The sequence below is a fragment of the Coffea arabica genome, chromosome 10e (genome assembly GCF_036785885.1).
Source record: "Coffea arabica cultivar ET-39 chromosome 10e, Coffea Arabica ET-39 HiFi, whole genome shotgun sequence".
Classification (NCBI taxonomy): Eukaryota; Viridiplantae; Streptophyta; class Magnoliopsida; order Gentianales; family Rubiaceae; genus Coffea; species Coffea arabica.
Window position 1 is genome coordinate 16534564 of NC_092328.1, and position 14338 is coordinate 16548901.

At 35.5% G+C, this 14338-nt stretch overlaps 1 protein-coding gene across 1 annotated transcript; it reads right to left on the minus strand.

Annotated features, from left to right (window-relative positions):
* Window positions 1–6007: 6007 nt before the first annotated feature.
* On the minus strand, window positions 6008–14122 carry LOC113713023 (uncharacterized). The gene is made up of 11 exons (XM_072067389.1): window positions 13637–14122; window positions 12935–13254; window positions 12450–12527; window positions 12180–12282; window positions 10933–11025; window positions 9724–9831; window positions 9122–9175; window positions 8986–9034; window positions 7501–7601; window positions 6520–6632; window positions 6008–6436 (listed from the first exon to the last, which is right to left on the minus strand). The coding sequence occupies exons 1-11, from the start codon at window positions 14051–14053 to the stop codon at window positions 6097–6099; spliced, it is 1776 nt and encodes a 591-aa protein (XP_071923490.1). The 5' UTR covers window positions 14054–14122; the 3' UTR covers window positions 6008–6096.
* Window positions 14123–14338: the final 216 nt, after the last annotated feature.

Below are 14338 nucleotides of genomic sequence, written 5' to 3' on the forward strand. Positions count from 1 at the left end.
TCTCCTTCAAGAATGTGGGGCTTGCTCTTTCATCGTCAACAATGATACACATGGAAGAACTTTTGCTTCTTCAACCTTGCCCAAGCTCCACTACCCCATAATAATATAACAACTGGCTGTAAGAAAAAAATTATCTATATTCATGCAATCAAGTAGATTTTGCACTGATTATTCGATCTCAAACTTAATTAGGCGGCTAATGATTTCATGTATCAGCTTGCACCACATCACTTTATGTACACAATTAAATACGTGATTATGACTTACATTTTTTAGGCATTATGTTTTAACAGTTAATAGGCGTATAGAATGTAGGAATTATTTCTATTGGTTTTTTAGTTCAATAATTCTAGTACAGAAAACTATTAATTCTTGTAATATTGACACTTGATGATTGTATCCGACAATAGTTTGAATGAACTAGAAGACTAACTTAGAAAATTAAACTTGCACATGAAACTCTTTAGATTTTTATCTTTTTTGGTTAAGAGAGCATAAGTTGAAGGATATAAAGTGTAAAAATTTCTTTTATTAACTTTTCAGAAACGTTTATGAATGACCCCTTTTTCAAAGATAAATACCTTTATTGAGAAAGTATTGTTTTTTTTAAGGGGCGAGAAAGTATTGTTTTTCTTTTCTTAAAACAAATCTGAAATGCAATGTTACAAGAGCCACATTTTGTAGAGTTGTTTCTGACAATCAAACTTCATAAGAAGGGTAACATCCACATATATGATTCCCGAAAGAATTGCAGTGAATCAAGAAACTTGTGTGGTTAAGTGTGAACTCTCCTTCCCAAGAATCAGTAAAGGAAAAACCCCATCACAAAAGATACCATCATTAACCTTCAAAAAAAAAAAAAAAAATATATATATATATATATATATATATATATATGCCTGCTTGTAAAATGAAATCAATGAACCCTTGTTTATTGGGGAAATCGAGGATGATAGACCCAACAAATACTAGACTATATCTTAAAAAAAGAAAAAGAAAAAGTGACAGAAAATCTTTCCTACTGTAGGAGAGGTGGGGGTGGGATTGCTTTAGCAAACCTGTAATAGTGCAAAATAAGCAAGTGGGATTTTTGGGGCGGTTTGTGGGACTGCGGAAGGTGGCATTGTGTGCTGCGTTTTTTGCACACTAACATGAGAAATTTTCAAACATCCTCATCATATGTTACACATACCTATCTCTATCTCTATTACATGAACATCAAAGAAGAGAGAGAGAGAGAGAATAAATGGCTAAACTTGAAAAGGACTTAAACAAACTTCTAGAGAAGGGGTGGCCAATGTAGGGCCTTTTGAACTAAGGTATGATAATAACATGTCTCCACACACAACAAATGTTGTCTCTCCTTCCATTTTCCTCATATATCAGACAGAGATAGTTTGATGATTAAATATGCGGATTATTCCATTTGTCTCTTCTTGTTCCATTATTGAATCAACTTATTTAGGTCAATGGTCATCTTTCGAGGTTTTGGTTCTTGTACCTAGGCAGCATAGAATTGGCACGCTATTTCTCCTTAACGCCATCACTTGAAGAATGCTTGATTGCGAGGAAAAAAAAAAGTATCAAAGTGATGTATAACCCCTAAACTTACCTAGCAGAATTAAGGGGCCATTTAGACTAGATAGACTGCAAATCCCTTCCATTTGTGTTAATTGCTGTAAAGCGTAGTGATTCCCATTTTCTGTTTTTGTTTTTATGTTTTTACCTTCTGGAGATAAGGTCTATGTCCCTTTTCTCTAACTAATAAATTTAGTTGGCATACGTTTTGCCATTAAAATAATAATGATGATGATGATGATAACAATAATAATAACATCAAAGTGAAGGAGAGTGAGTTTCTTTTTTTTTTTTCTCTTTTGTTTTTTATTTGTGCATGGTTTTGTTGTGTTCTAATTTTTTTCTTTTAAGAACTACACAAATTTTTTACGATTTTCTGTATCCTTTTTTATCAATAAATATTTCACGATTTTGTGCAAGAAGATTGTTGTCAACAATATTGCGGTAACTATTAGTACCTCCCCGGCTCCCAGACATTATTGAACTTTTTCTTATATCGTAGTAAACGAATGCCAACCGTAGACTCATAAGGCCGGTAAAATGGAATTCGAGTCCTCTTATACTGAAGCCTACATTTTTAAGTAGCAAGAAGAATCCAACTGTTAAAGTACTGCTACTGCATTTGGAAGTTCATGGCATAGCTACATGCTCTCAAGGAACAAAATGACATATTGAAATTCCCAAAAAATTTTAATGTATTTAGAAAAGGATTTTGACTCGCTTCACTCATTACAGTCAATTTTAAATCAGATTGCCATAGTCCTTTACACTGATATGGCCTCTGGTTGAATTTTGTTTAATGCACTGCAGTCCCTATTCCCTCATGTCTAGGTTCTTTATTTCAGAATTTGAAGGGTTTTCTTAAACAAAATTCAAATCTCTTAGAATTGTACGGATATATATATATATTTATTTACTATGGTCTAAGGGGAGATTCTAATCCTTACAAGGGGAAAGGAAGATTAAAAAAAACAAACAAAAGAGTTCAAGGGTCGAATCAAAAACTTCATGGTCATCTAACTAGTATCCTTACAAGCTAAGTTGGATTTTGAAGACAAGACTATACAAATTTGTTCACCTGTATTTCAAGGAGGCATTACTGGGAAAGTTTTATCAGCTCTTGTCAGTGTCCTTTCAATTTCATGAATTTTGTCAAACTCCTTTAAGTTCCAAGAAGTTTCCTCAACCCAAGTGCAAGAGCGAGTGCTAGCTAGTAGGCAGAATCTCATTTGAGTTTCTCTTTTTTTTTTTTTGAAGATTTTCAAACTAGATAGAGATTTTGAACCATCAACTCTTTTCGAACTGGATGCATTTAATTTGTAATCATAGCAGTATTGAGATGCGTACAGCTTCGATTTCCAAGGATACAGGACATGCTACTCCATTACCAACTCAACTGGCTAATTAAGCTGGTGCTCTCATTTTTTTTTTTTTAGAATTTTTTTCTAGTAGAGGAAGGGTGAGATTTAAGAAGCACGAAGGAAAAAGGGAAATTAGTATCCAATATCTCTAAATTCTGAGATCTCAATTTTAGTCATCTGACCAAAATCTCATCAAATCTCTTTTTCATTGATAGTTGAATACCAATGTCGAATGGGAATTTAAAAATGAGGATTCTAAAATATTAAAACAAAAAAAAAGGACGAGCCGTTTCTGGGTAATGACGACAGATGAAAGTGTAGATTAAACTCTCAACCACGTTTGAATTGCCTTCCATTTGGGGGAAGATTTCTGCACTTTTTCTATCATTATTGCTTGTTTATAAGATTCTTATTTTTTTTTCCCACTTGTTGAAATAGGGTTTCGGTTATTGCTTGCATTGGAAGAGGAATGATTCAAGCAACTATCATAAGGTGGAAAAGTAACGGATCCATATGATTGCTCCATTTCAAGAACACGAACCTATTATTTCTGATATAATTTTGAAACAATATAGCAACTTCTTATGGTTGCATTTGATTTGAAGATTCGAGATTGAGACGCCGGTTTATATCTAAAAACCACTTCAAGAAAAATTGATCTATAAAACACAGTAAACTTAACATGATTAAATGAACTTTTAATGCCATGCAGTAACATACTATATGGTAAATCCTTTTGGCATGTGTTCATCCCTCCTAATTCCTCTTGGTTTTGGAGGAAATTGCTTTAATTGATAGGAGATGCTTAGCAACACATTTAGGCTGTGTTTGATAATGATCAAACTATCCATTTATGATTTGGTAAGTGGCATCCACATGGGGCAGGAATGAACTGGGTGGTTCAAGAAATGAAATATAAGAGAAAGATCTTGAATTTGAGCCTTCCTACTTACACTTTAAAAACAAAAAAAAAGTGTGACATCCACATAGCCCTTTAATTGATTACTATGGAATTGATATTCTTCAATAATTTGGTAATACTATGAATGCAAGATTAGCTAGCATCATGAGTGACGGTGATTGGATCTGGCCTCAAGGAAGGAGGAGGTCTCAGAAGGTTGAGGGTTGACATATTCTCTCTCTGTCACTTGTCTACCTTTACCTCATGTACATGACTCTTTTTACTAAATTTTCTGCTGTTGAACTTTTAAAAACAAAGCATTTAGAGGTTCCATGGTTCAAGTTAGTGAGGCTCAAAGGATACATTCTCATGCATGCATTGATAGTGTAGTTGGTATGTAAAAATAGATTAGCAACAAAGGACAAATTAATGAAATGGGGAATAGTAGTGGATGGATGGTGTGCATTGTGTTCAAGAGCAAATGAATCAATGGGGCATCTCTTTCACTTGTGATTATACTACTTATGTTTGGGGGAGAATACAGTAGTTGTCTTTTTTTTGTATAGGAGAGTATATGGGCGGTCTAATGAACTTCAATGGCAGATTCAATATATTCAGCAAGACACTTTAATTAACATAGTGCGCCAACGTGCTTTTATAATAAAAATTTATACGTTGTGGAGTGAAAGGAAAAGAAGGAGTTTTTTTTTTTTTTTTGGCAAAATGGCAACTATTGAATTGTTAATTCAATCCGTTGTGTAGAATATCTAAAGCATTGTTGCTAGGTGGAGAAAAGTTGATAGAACCAAACAAATTGGAAATTTTGTTTAGAGTGAAATTTTGCTCCTGAAATTTTTTTCTCTTAGCTAGTGTGATTAGTAGTATGGTATTAGTTATATGTAGTCGGAAGGCTATGTACAGTGGACTGCTTTGTGTACTCTTCATGCTTTATTCTTAAATAAAATTTTTAGTTTATTTGCAAACAAAAAAAACACATATATGGAAATTTAGCTGGATTGAACAGAACCAAATCGGGAGATGAATTTTTCCAATGGGTGGACACCTATTAACACACCTAATATTCACCTAACCTACTATATATATATATATATATATACACACACACACACTCTAACAATTATTATTCTTTTTTGCATTTATATATTTTTTCTATTTAATCTTGCCTACCCTCCCTTATATTTATTTACATTTCCTAATTAATCTTATATTTCTAAAAATATATCACCTGAAATATATCTTAAAAGAATTTCAAAAAATTTTATCCAATTGCTTGTCTAGCACATGCCGGATAATACCATTTTTACTCCTTATAGTATCCAAAAATGGGAGCTACCAGAAAAATGCGTACATAGAGAGCAAAAATGAATACCATTTGACACTGAAAATTTTCCAATAATTCTAGATTTGAATCCTCCACTCATTTTATGTGTACCTAGCAATAATTCCATCAGAAAAAAAATATTATGATCAAGCTACCCTTGAAAACTCTAAACAGTTAACAGGATGGTAGTAATTCCATCTGTTATAAACCGCAACTTTGCTGGACAAAATGACAAGGAACTCACGGGACCGAATATACTCCACTTTATCCAAGCCAACAATTCTATGCTAAGGATATGACTGAGGGGACAAAGCCTTGCATAACTCGCTATTCTCCGCGTTTAGGGCATTCCTTGCTCTCAATACCATTGAGTCCCAGTTTATTTTGAAAAGTCTTAGCAACATTCCATCAACCCAGAGACAGCATTGCTCTTCACTGCTGGTTTTGTTAAAATATCCCACTTAAATCTCCGTCATTAATATGTCGAAAAAGAAAGTCTCCACCAGTTGCCGAGATAATGGGAGAATCCTATTCGGACAGAAAGCCCTCCATGGATGATGATGCATACTAGTATCTTCTCATATTTTATTGGAAACTTCAACCAAAAAGCACAGAAACTCCCAAAATTTCCAAATCTCAAGCAAATAAAAGAATATTGAATGTTTGATGGCCTAAAATTAAAAAAGAATAAGTTCATTTGGATGTAAAGAAGCAGGAAAAAAAATGCAGCTAAGCTATTGGACATCACTAGAGACTACTACCTCTTGACCATGGTTTGAAATTAGACACAACAAGCAAATAAACAGAAGATAGGAAGACAGGAACTGACCGCAAAAACCACATCTTTAAAGATATATTACGTCAATCTGATACAGGACCTCTGGCAGCTTAAATTAGATTCTTGATTCAATGCTCTACAGGAAGTTTCTTTGAAATGATCCCGAGGAAAACCTAGAAGACAAACCCTGAGCCATGTTTTCAGCATCCAATTTCACACTTTGCCGTCCCGCTGTCAAATCCTTCTCACGATCCCATGGTCTCCATGGATGCTTTCCCTCCCATTCTTCTTTAACTGGTTCCTGCTTGGATTTTTTCTTTGATCGATTTTGAGCTAGCTCTTGGTGCTTGTCTACTAGTGACTTTGACCTCTTTGATTTGTTGTATTCATCTACCAAATGTGCATCTGAATTGGAACGTTTTCTTTCTTGCTCATTTGAAGCAAGTGCTGAAGCCTCATTATAGGCTTCTAAATAACTGCAATTGCAAAAGAGCATTAGTACCAAACGTCCAAGACCTCCAAGTCCAAGAGCATCATTTTCATCAGAATTCATACATACTTCATTTTTGCTTTCTGGGCTTGGTCTGATGGTGTGTCAGTCCAGACACTAGTATCCCCACGCCCCTCCTTGGAGCTTCTGCTGAATTTTGTTGATTGCATGGTCATCCCAGGCTGAGAAAGACAAACAAACAGCAGATTTTAAGCGCAACAACCCACACTAAGAATGATCAAAGATAAGGGTCAAGTTCCAAGCTAGAATATAATGTTTAAGGAAGCACCAAACAACGATCAACAGCTGTCAATTCTACGGGTATTACATATGGTAACAAACTTCAATGATGTATACTTGGATCATTGATAAGGTATCCTTTAAAAGCCCAGACCATCATGGCCAAAAGCCATTTCAAATTACCAGCATAAAAATATAATGCCACCCATAGAAACCCCATGCCATGGTCACGTTGACTTATTTAGAGGCAGAGTAGGGGTAACATTTTGATTACTACTTAAATCAGTCTATGGTATATTTTTTTCAAAAAAACAATTATCTCAAGTAGCAAGTTCATATGTAATTACACCAAGGTATACCTTTTTTTAACAAATTACAATTTTATATCCACCAAATAGCAATCAACATTCTCATCCTAAATCACATTTGTACTCCACAGCCTGCATTCCATTTACCAGAATTCAGGTCAAGTCAGTCATGGAAAATAACTAGACAAATAAGCATAAAACCAGTGCCAGAGCACTAGTCCACTACCGGCATTAGCCCTTTCAGTGTAAAAGCCTAAGTCATCTATTGTTCTATTAAACTGAAACTGGTTTGAGCTCTATTTCCAATATGAGGACTTCAACATGCATCAGAAGCTGTCTTTGGCCTGCTTAGTGATTTCTCTATTATAAGGCGTCTATTTATTAAGCAGGTACAGCATTATTCGTGATTCTTATCTTCTCCACCTTTTCATAAATTCAAAGTGAGAACATATTCAACCGGAATGATGCTAATAATATAAAGAGGGAAGAAAAAGGTTCTTACTTTTCTTTCAGGAGGTAGGGTTGTCATCCATTCATCTCTTTTAGGTTCCACCTTAGCCTCCATGTCAGCTAAAAGTATATCATCACCCTCCATTGATATACCTGCAGTTTAAGTGCTCTAAGAATTCACAGTGCAATGATAAACAAAATATCTTGTTTCTTGGATACATGAAGTTTTCATGCACAAAATCAGCCCAGTGTGCCTCCTTTCAGCAACAAGAAGCAGGCTAGTATTACAAACTAATTTCCTTCAAAATATACTGTGAAAGGCTTTAATCCAACTCTCCATCCCATCAACAGCTTAACGATGAGACAAGCAAGACAGTAACCAAACAAATATCCACACTGAGTAACTAGATTTTCAACAAAATAATCAACAATCATTCTCAAATTTGGTCAACACAGTGAAAACCAAACAACTAGAAGTAACTGCGACATAATAATTGCACATCTGAAGCATAAAAGAAGAGAAAATACTCTTGTATCAGTCTTCAGCTAATGGTAAAACATTTTAGCCTTGTGAAAGATGAGTCACAGTGTAAAAAGGCCCTTTTAGGGTGCATTTCCATTTCACGACCATAACATAATTGCATACAGAAGACATACAGCAGGAAATACTAGGGTGAAAAATGTACAATAAAATCGATCCACCACATGTCCTGAGTCTTCAGCTTTCTCTCGAACATTTTATGCTTCTGAAAGATGGAAAGCCATACTATAAAGAGGCTACATGGCGGCAAATAGACCATGTGAAAGTGTATGTAGAACAAAATTCAACTGCAATTATATGGAAAAAATGTCTGTGCAAAGATAGCTCAGCCATAAATAAGCTTTAGTCTTCAGCTTTTAGTCACACATCTTAGCATCATGCAAGATGAGACAGGGCATAGATAGCCTTAGTAGCAAGCTCCATCCTTTTGTACCATAACTTGATTTTAGACAATATAAAGTATCAACTACTAGTACTCGAAAAACAAGAGTCAACGAAACGTAGCGCAGCCTCAATTAATCTTGAGTGCAAGGAAATTCAGAATCAGTAATGTCTCACTAGTCCAATTATTCTTAAATGATTTTTCTAAAGCATTATCACTCCCCAACTGTCCCTCCATTAGGCAGGAATATGGTGGCCCAAACAAAAGTTTGGGATCCAATTTGGAGTTCTTTAATTGTAAAAGAAAAAAGTGTTATTTGTTGCATTTAATCATCCTTTGAGCCAGTGATCCTTCAGTCAGACAAAGCAAAGCACATTGGTTCTCTAGCCCTGATGAAATATGTAGTTCTGGACATAAACCCAATATATTCAAATTCTGGAATGGATTGAAATTATCATCTTTTCTTGTTGTAATAGTAAAGGCACCACAAGTGTGAGGCGACCAAATATGCATGTCAGAGAGAGAGAGAGGCAGACAGCACATTTTCTTATGCAACCAAAAAGAACAGTGATCACAATATTCCCCAAAAAACAAAAAAATTAAAAAACACTTACCTTGCAAACGTCTCCAGTGTGCAGCTTCTTTCATTGCTTTCAATTCCGCCTGTATTGATAATAACCTTTCTATCAATAATACGATTGGAAAAGAGAAGGTACATTGAGATTGCCAAGATCACTGCAAAAAATATACCTTGAATTCCTCTTGTTCCTCTTTGAGCTTTATTTTCTCATCCAATGCTTTTCGCTATAAAAAAGATGAAGAAGTGGAAACAAAAGACAATATCAAATCTTCTTCACGTAAAGTTACATGCAGTAGAAAATACAAAGTCCCGAAACTACATCAGATAAAAAGATATGTATACACGCAAGGTTCTTCTCAAAAGTAATTCGCACAACTTATGAAACACAGTAGAAGCAACCAGTGACGTTTATCAGCTATCTCATCCCTATTACTGTCAATGAAATTTTCACTCATTGGCAATGGCGCTTAGTTAGATGTATTCAACAAAATAACAGACTGAAAAAATCAAAACTTCTAGCAAGTAAAAGAGTGTTACAAGGTGCAAGAAAAAAAAGTTAAGTTTCGTAATAGTTCCCCTTATTTTTCCTTCAACGAAAACTTTGGGCCAAATGCTCCATCAAAACCATATCACTGAAAAATCATCACATAGCTGAAGCAGAACGCCATGGAGAGCAAGAGTGAGAGGAAAAGACAGAGATCGTGTAGAATGTAACAAAAAGTAAGTAATAGAATAAAATTCTCTTGAAACACTACTATTGTACAACACTCACTTTATCTGGATCCTGCAAGTCTTTAAAAGCCTTGTTCAACTTCACAAATGCTTGGTGGGCCTGTGGATGAGAGCATTTGTCCGGATGTACCATGAGGGACAATTTCCAGTACCTACAAGGAGAAAAAAGAAGACCAGTTGACATATAAAACAAGTCAAAACAATCAAATTTGTCAATCTCAGACATCTAGCAGTGGACAATCCAGTATGCATTTGCAGAAATGCAAACCAAGACCCCACCCCGCAACCCCTCCAACCCTCCCTGCCCCACAAAACAAAAAAAAAAAAAGAAAAAAAAAAGTCGAGAACCTCCCATACCAAGATCTATACAAGAGGCATAATTATACTGCCTCGCAATACCATATTTTCTGCATAAAAGGATAAGTTCAACAAGGATAACTATCTCCACATCATGAAAGTTGTTGTCTTGATGAGGCGGAAGCACAAAACAAATAAAAAAACTTCAATCGAGTCAAAGTTATAGGTTTCTTAAGGGAAAAAAAAAGCAGGGAGAAGGGGGGAGGGGAGGGGAGTTCATGCCTAAGACAAACTTTATATGCCTGCTGGTCGAGTCATTCCCTTGTAAGCAAGAACTTTTTTTTTTGCCTAACAGATTGGAATTCTATTTGCAAGTAACTAAACCAAGGAAACTACTAACAAGACGATCAAGCACCAAACTAGAAAAGGAAATTTAACCCAAGTCCTGAAATTAAACTATAGCAACAGTCACATAACCAATCTACAGCACATGACCAGCAATTCTTTTGCATTTAGAAACAGAACCAACAGTAGATATCATGGTATATAGTCTCACAAATAGACTGGTTGAGTCCAAAAATGTTGTAGTTCATGGATTAAGACAATTTTTTTACACCAAAAGTATTCTTGCAGACTTCATGTCTTTCCTGAGGATTGCATAATAAAATCATGCAGCAATGCCTAAAGTTTCCTAGAAGAGATTCCTAGAGTTCCTGACTCATTCTCATTATCAATCTTAAATTCTTGTGATTTCTCTTTACTTTTCTATTCATGTCTTGTTGAACTCTATTCCTCAGTTTTTCTGCCAATGCATCTAAAATGACTGTCAGCCTACCAAAATTTTCAATGCTGCTTCTTAACGATTATATCATTCACAGAAAATTGAACAGTCGCATTCCAATAGATCCAAACAACACATTTAAAGGTAAATTTTAAAAATACAGACAAGAAGGTACCTTTTCTTCATGTTTTCGGCTGACATATTCTTGTTCACTCCCAGAATATCATATGGACTATCCACCTCAACTCCCATAATTCTTGTAATCTGGCAAATGGAAATAACAATTGAAATGAAGAGATAGCATCCCTGATTCAATGACAGGATGTAAGCAAATGCATTATGCCCTCAACACCCTCACTGTAAATATGTATCACCTTTTTATGGAGACTGGCCACGACAAAGATAAAATTCCTGCAAACATACATTTCTACTATATTAAACCTATATCTTTGTTACATGCAATATGCAGCAGCTAAAGCATAAAAGAGCTGCACTATCCACATGACAATAAATTTTTGACTCTTTTCGCATTCAAAAAAGTCATACCAATAATGAATGCAGAGAGAGAAAGGGAGACAGGGAGGGGGAGAGAGAGAGAGAGAGAGATGGAGGGAGGAAGAGAGAGACAGAGAGAGAGACTGCACTAAATATCTTTAGAAGCTCATCAAGCTTTATAATGTGCTTAGAATACTTGCATATTAGTATTATTTTCAAGGTCCCGAAAAATGCAATGTGCAGGTACACTGTTCTTAGCCAAAACAGACACCATAAAGGGGAAACCAAAGGAAATCATCATTTGCAAAGCTTCCACAAGATGGACTAAAGATAGACCCATATGTACATTTTCAATCAGCAGCTGTCAATCTCTACATATATTCTACCATGCATTTTTTACACCCTGTGCAGTTAAGAGACTATAATTCAAGTTGTTGATAACAGAACCCTTTTCTGTTGGTAAAATATACTGTGACAAGTGCTAAAAAGCTCTATACTCAACCTACAAAAATAGATATGTGTAGTGGTCAACAAGTTTGACATACTCAATTTGATCATGGGTCATAAAAACTTATCGAATCAACGTAACATAGCAATGTTACAAAAAAACTCATGACATGAGGTAATGTTTATTGCATGGTATAATAATAAGAGCAACATGCATAAGAAACCTAAAAAAACAGCACAAGCGTGAAGAATTTGTATCCTTGTGATGGAACTAGCAAAAGGTCTTTAGAATGCCCTAAAACAGAAGCATACAAACCAAACAAAAACTGCCATAAGAAAAAGTACAAAATAAAGAGACTATGGGATGATGAAACAAGGGGAAGAATTAAAATCTGTCAATGGTGACAAATAAATATGTACATGGAGTGAAATATATAAAAAAAGGTATATGGAGTGAAATATATACAAAAAGGTACCTCTTCAAATCGTTCTGCTTCATTTGATGATTCAACTTCAGAAACAAAAGCGGGGGGAGGAGGCCCTATAAACAATTCAGAATCGTCCACTAACTCAGCCTCTCTAATTTCAACCATCAATAAACATAAATAAGTTAGCAATGTTAGTAGCTTCAGAAGTTCACCGTAAGATGGCAAAAAATGCCTAAAAGCTTGACTTCCACAAGGAAAATCCTTCTACAGAATACAAATGCAGCCATTAACTCTTAAAATTATAAAATTCAGCAATACCTCAACTCAGCTTCTGCTTCAGTTAATTTGGCTGCAGCTGCAAGTAGTTCAGCAGATGGCATTTCAGGGCCAATTACCCTAAAAGAACAAACAAATTTGAAAACAATGGATTCAGAAACTTAAAGAAACTAGAATTGTACCAAAAAGATGAAATTTATTTTGCACTTATAATAGAGAGTATGCTTTTCAAACTTTTCAATGCATATCAAAGCAGGCACACCAAACTGAAGGACAACTCAAAACAAAAAAGTTTTGAAAGTAACAATAATACAGCATAGTAAGTTAACATCACGCTGCATATAACATCACATAACTCAAAAAAAATATTCATTTGATTAAGCAAAGAAAATAGGACCGTAACCATTTCCGAATGCTTGTTCAAATATACCAAGAAAGCAGCAAATTGGATATGCTGCAGAATTTGTGACACAAAAATGAAAAGGAAAGTTGGATAGTTAAGATATATAGCAAGGATATCGAGGTACCTTCGTCTAGGACCAATGGCATCTTCAGATGATTTAGTCATGTTGGCATCTGGTCCATTTCTGCCATCTGGTGATACCGAGAGCAATTCGTTCTCCAATGTACAATGATCAAGCTGCTGCTTTGAAGACTGTCCGTAGCCATGAATGACAGGTCTAAGAACCTCCAATGTAGGATGGCCCTCTGATTTCAGTAGAAAGATATTATCACCAGTTTCTTTAAGGTTCAGACATAGAAATAGCCTTCTCAGGTGCTTCACCAATGTTTTTTCTGACAATCCCCTTATATCAACTGCTTGACCATCATCTATCATGTGTAGAAGCTGGAAACACAGTATTTTGCAATAAATTTAGTATCATTCACTAGAACCTTTATCCTAACCCATTACATGAACATTTCTCAAAAGGGTGGCACTTCAACACAAAATAAAACTTTTCCAGTAAGCCATTATATGGAACACTTCCTAAGAGGGGGCGGTTCAACACAAAATTTACAAAACAGATGCGATTGTTTTAGCACAGATCAATCATAGTAAACAGCATTTGTACAAAACAAAATGAAAAGGGTAGATTTGGCACATAAAGTAGTAGATGCTCACAATTGATACCGTTAACCAATACGAATTGCCCGAATATTCAACAGTTCAATAGACAAATTTCAACAAAACTTGAACTAATAAGTAAACAAATAGATAACCGCTATACCTGTTCCAAATCTCTGGAGACAGCAGGAAATTCCTTCAAAATACATTTGACAACGCCATCCGGATTCTCCAATCCAGAATCATCATCATCCCCATCTGACCTAGGCAACGACTCTGCCACTTCGGACTCATCCGAATAATATTTATGCTTCTTTCTCCTCTCATACTTCTTCGATTTGTGCTTACTTCTCCGTTCCTTTTCCTTTCTTTTCCTCCTACTGGATGATTTTCTGTCTTTCCTCGAAGAGGATTTCCTAGGACCCCTATCGTCGCCACGGCGGCGTTTGTGGCTTCGCTTATTATCATCATCCTCTTCGGAAGAAGAGGATTGAGGTGATGATGATGAAGCGTCGTCGTATTTCTCTTCCTCTTCTTCTCTATGGCGCTTTCTTCTGCTACTGCTAGTAGATTTAGCCATGGATACTGGAAAGAAACGAAGAGTATCGAATGTGTAGTTTCGAAATTGGGAGTCGAATGATATACAAAGGACCTTAAATTTAGGAATATAAAATTAGGTTAATTACATTTACCTACCCTGTGGTTCAGCCAATCTATGAATCAGGCCTTAAAGTTTAATCAAATAACAAAAAGGATCCTTAAAACTCAGAATATTGTTACAATCCCCCCCACCCACCCACCACCCCTTCCCCCAATTAGTCAGGCTCCTGAAGGACCACTCTAGACTGGATTGGTATTCCCTTTG

Bases quoted from the DNA above. Each gene is read 5' to 3' on its own strand.
- LOC113713023 (XM_072067389.1), bottom strand. From the start codon at position 14,053: ATGGCTAAATCTACTAGCAGTAGCAGAAGAAAGCGCCATAGAGAAGAA. The intron at 12,283-12,449 runs GTATTGCTGAAT...GGTTGAAATTAG, and splicing joins GAAGCAGAAGCTGAGTTGAG to AGAGGCTGAGTTAGTGGACG. The intron at 6,633-7,500 runs GTAAGAACCTTT...TGTCTTTCTCAG, and splicing joins CCCTACCTCCTGAAAGAAAA to CCTGGGATGACCATGCAATC.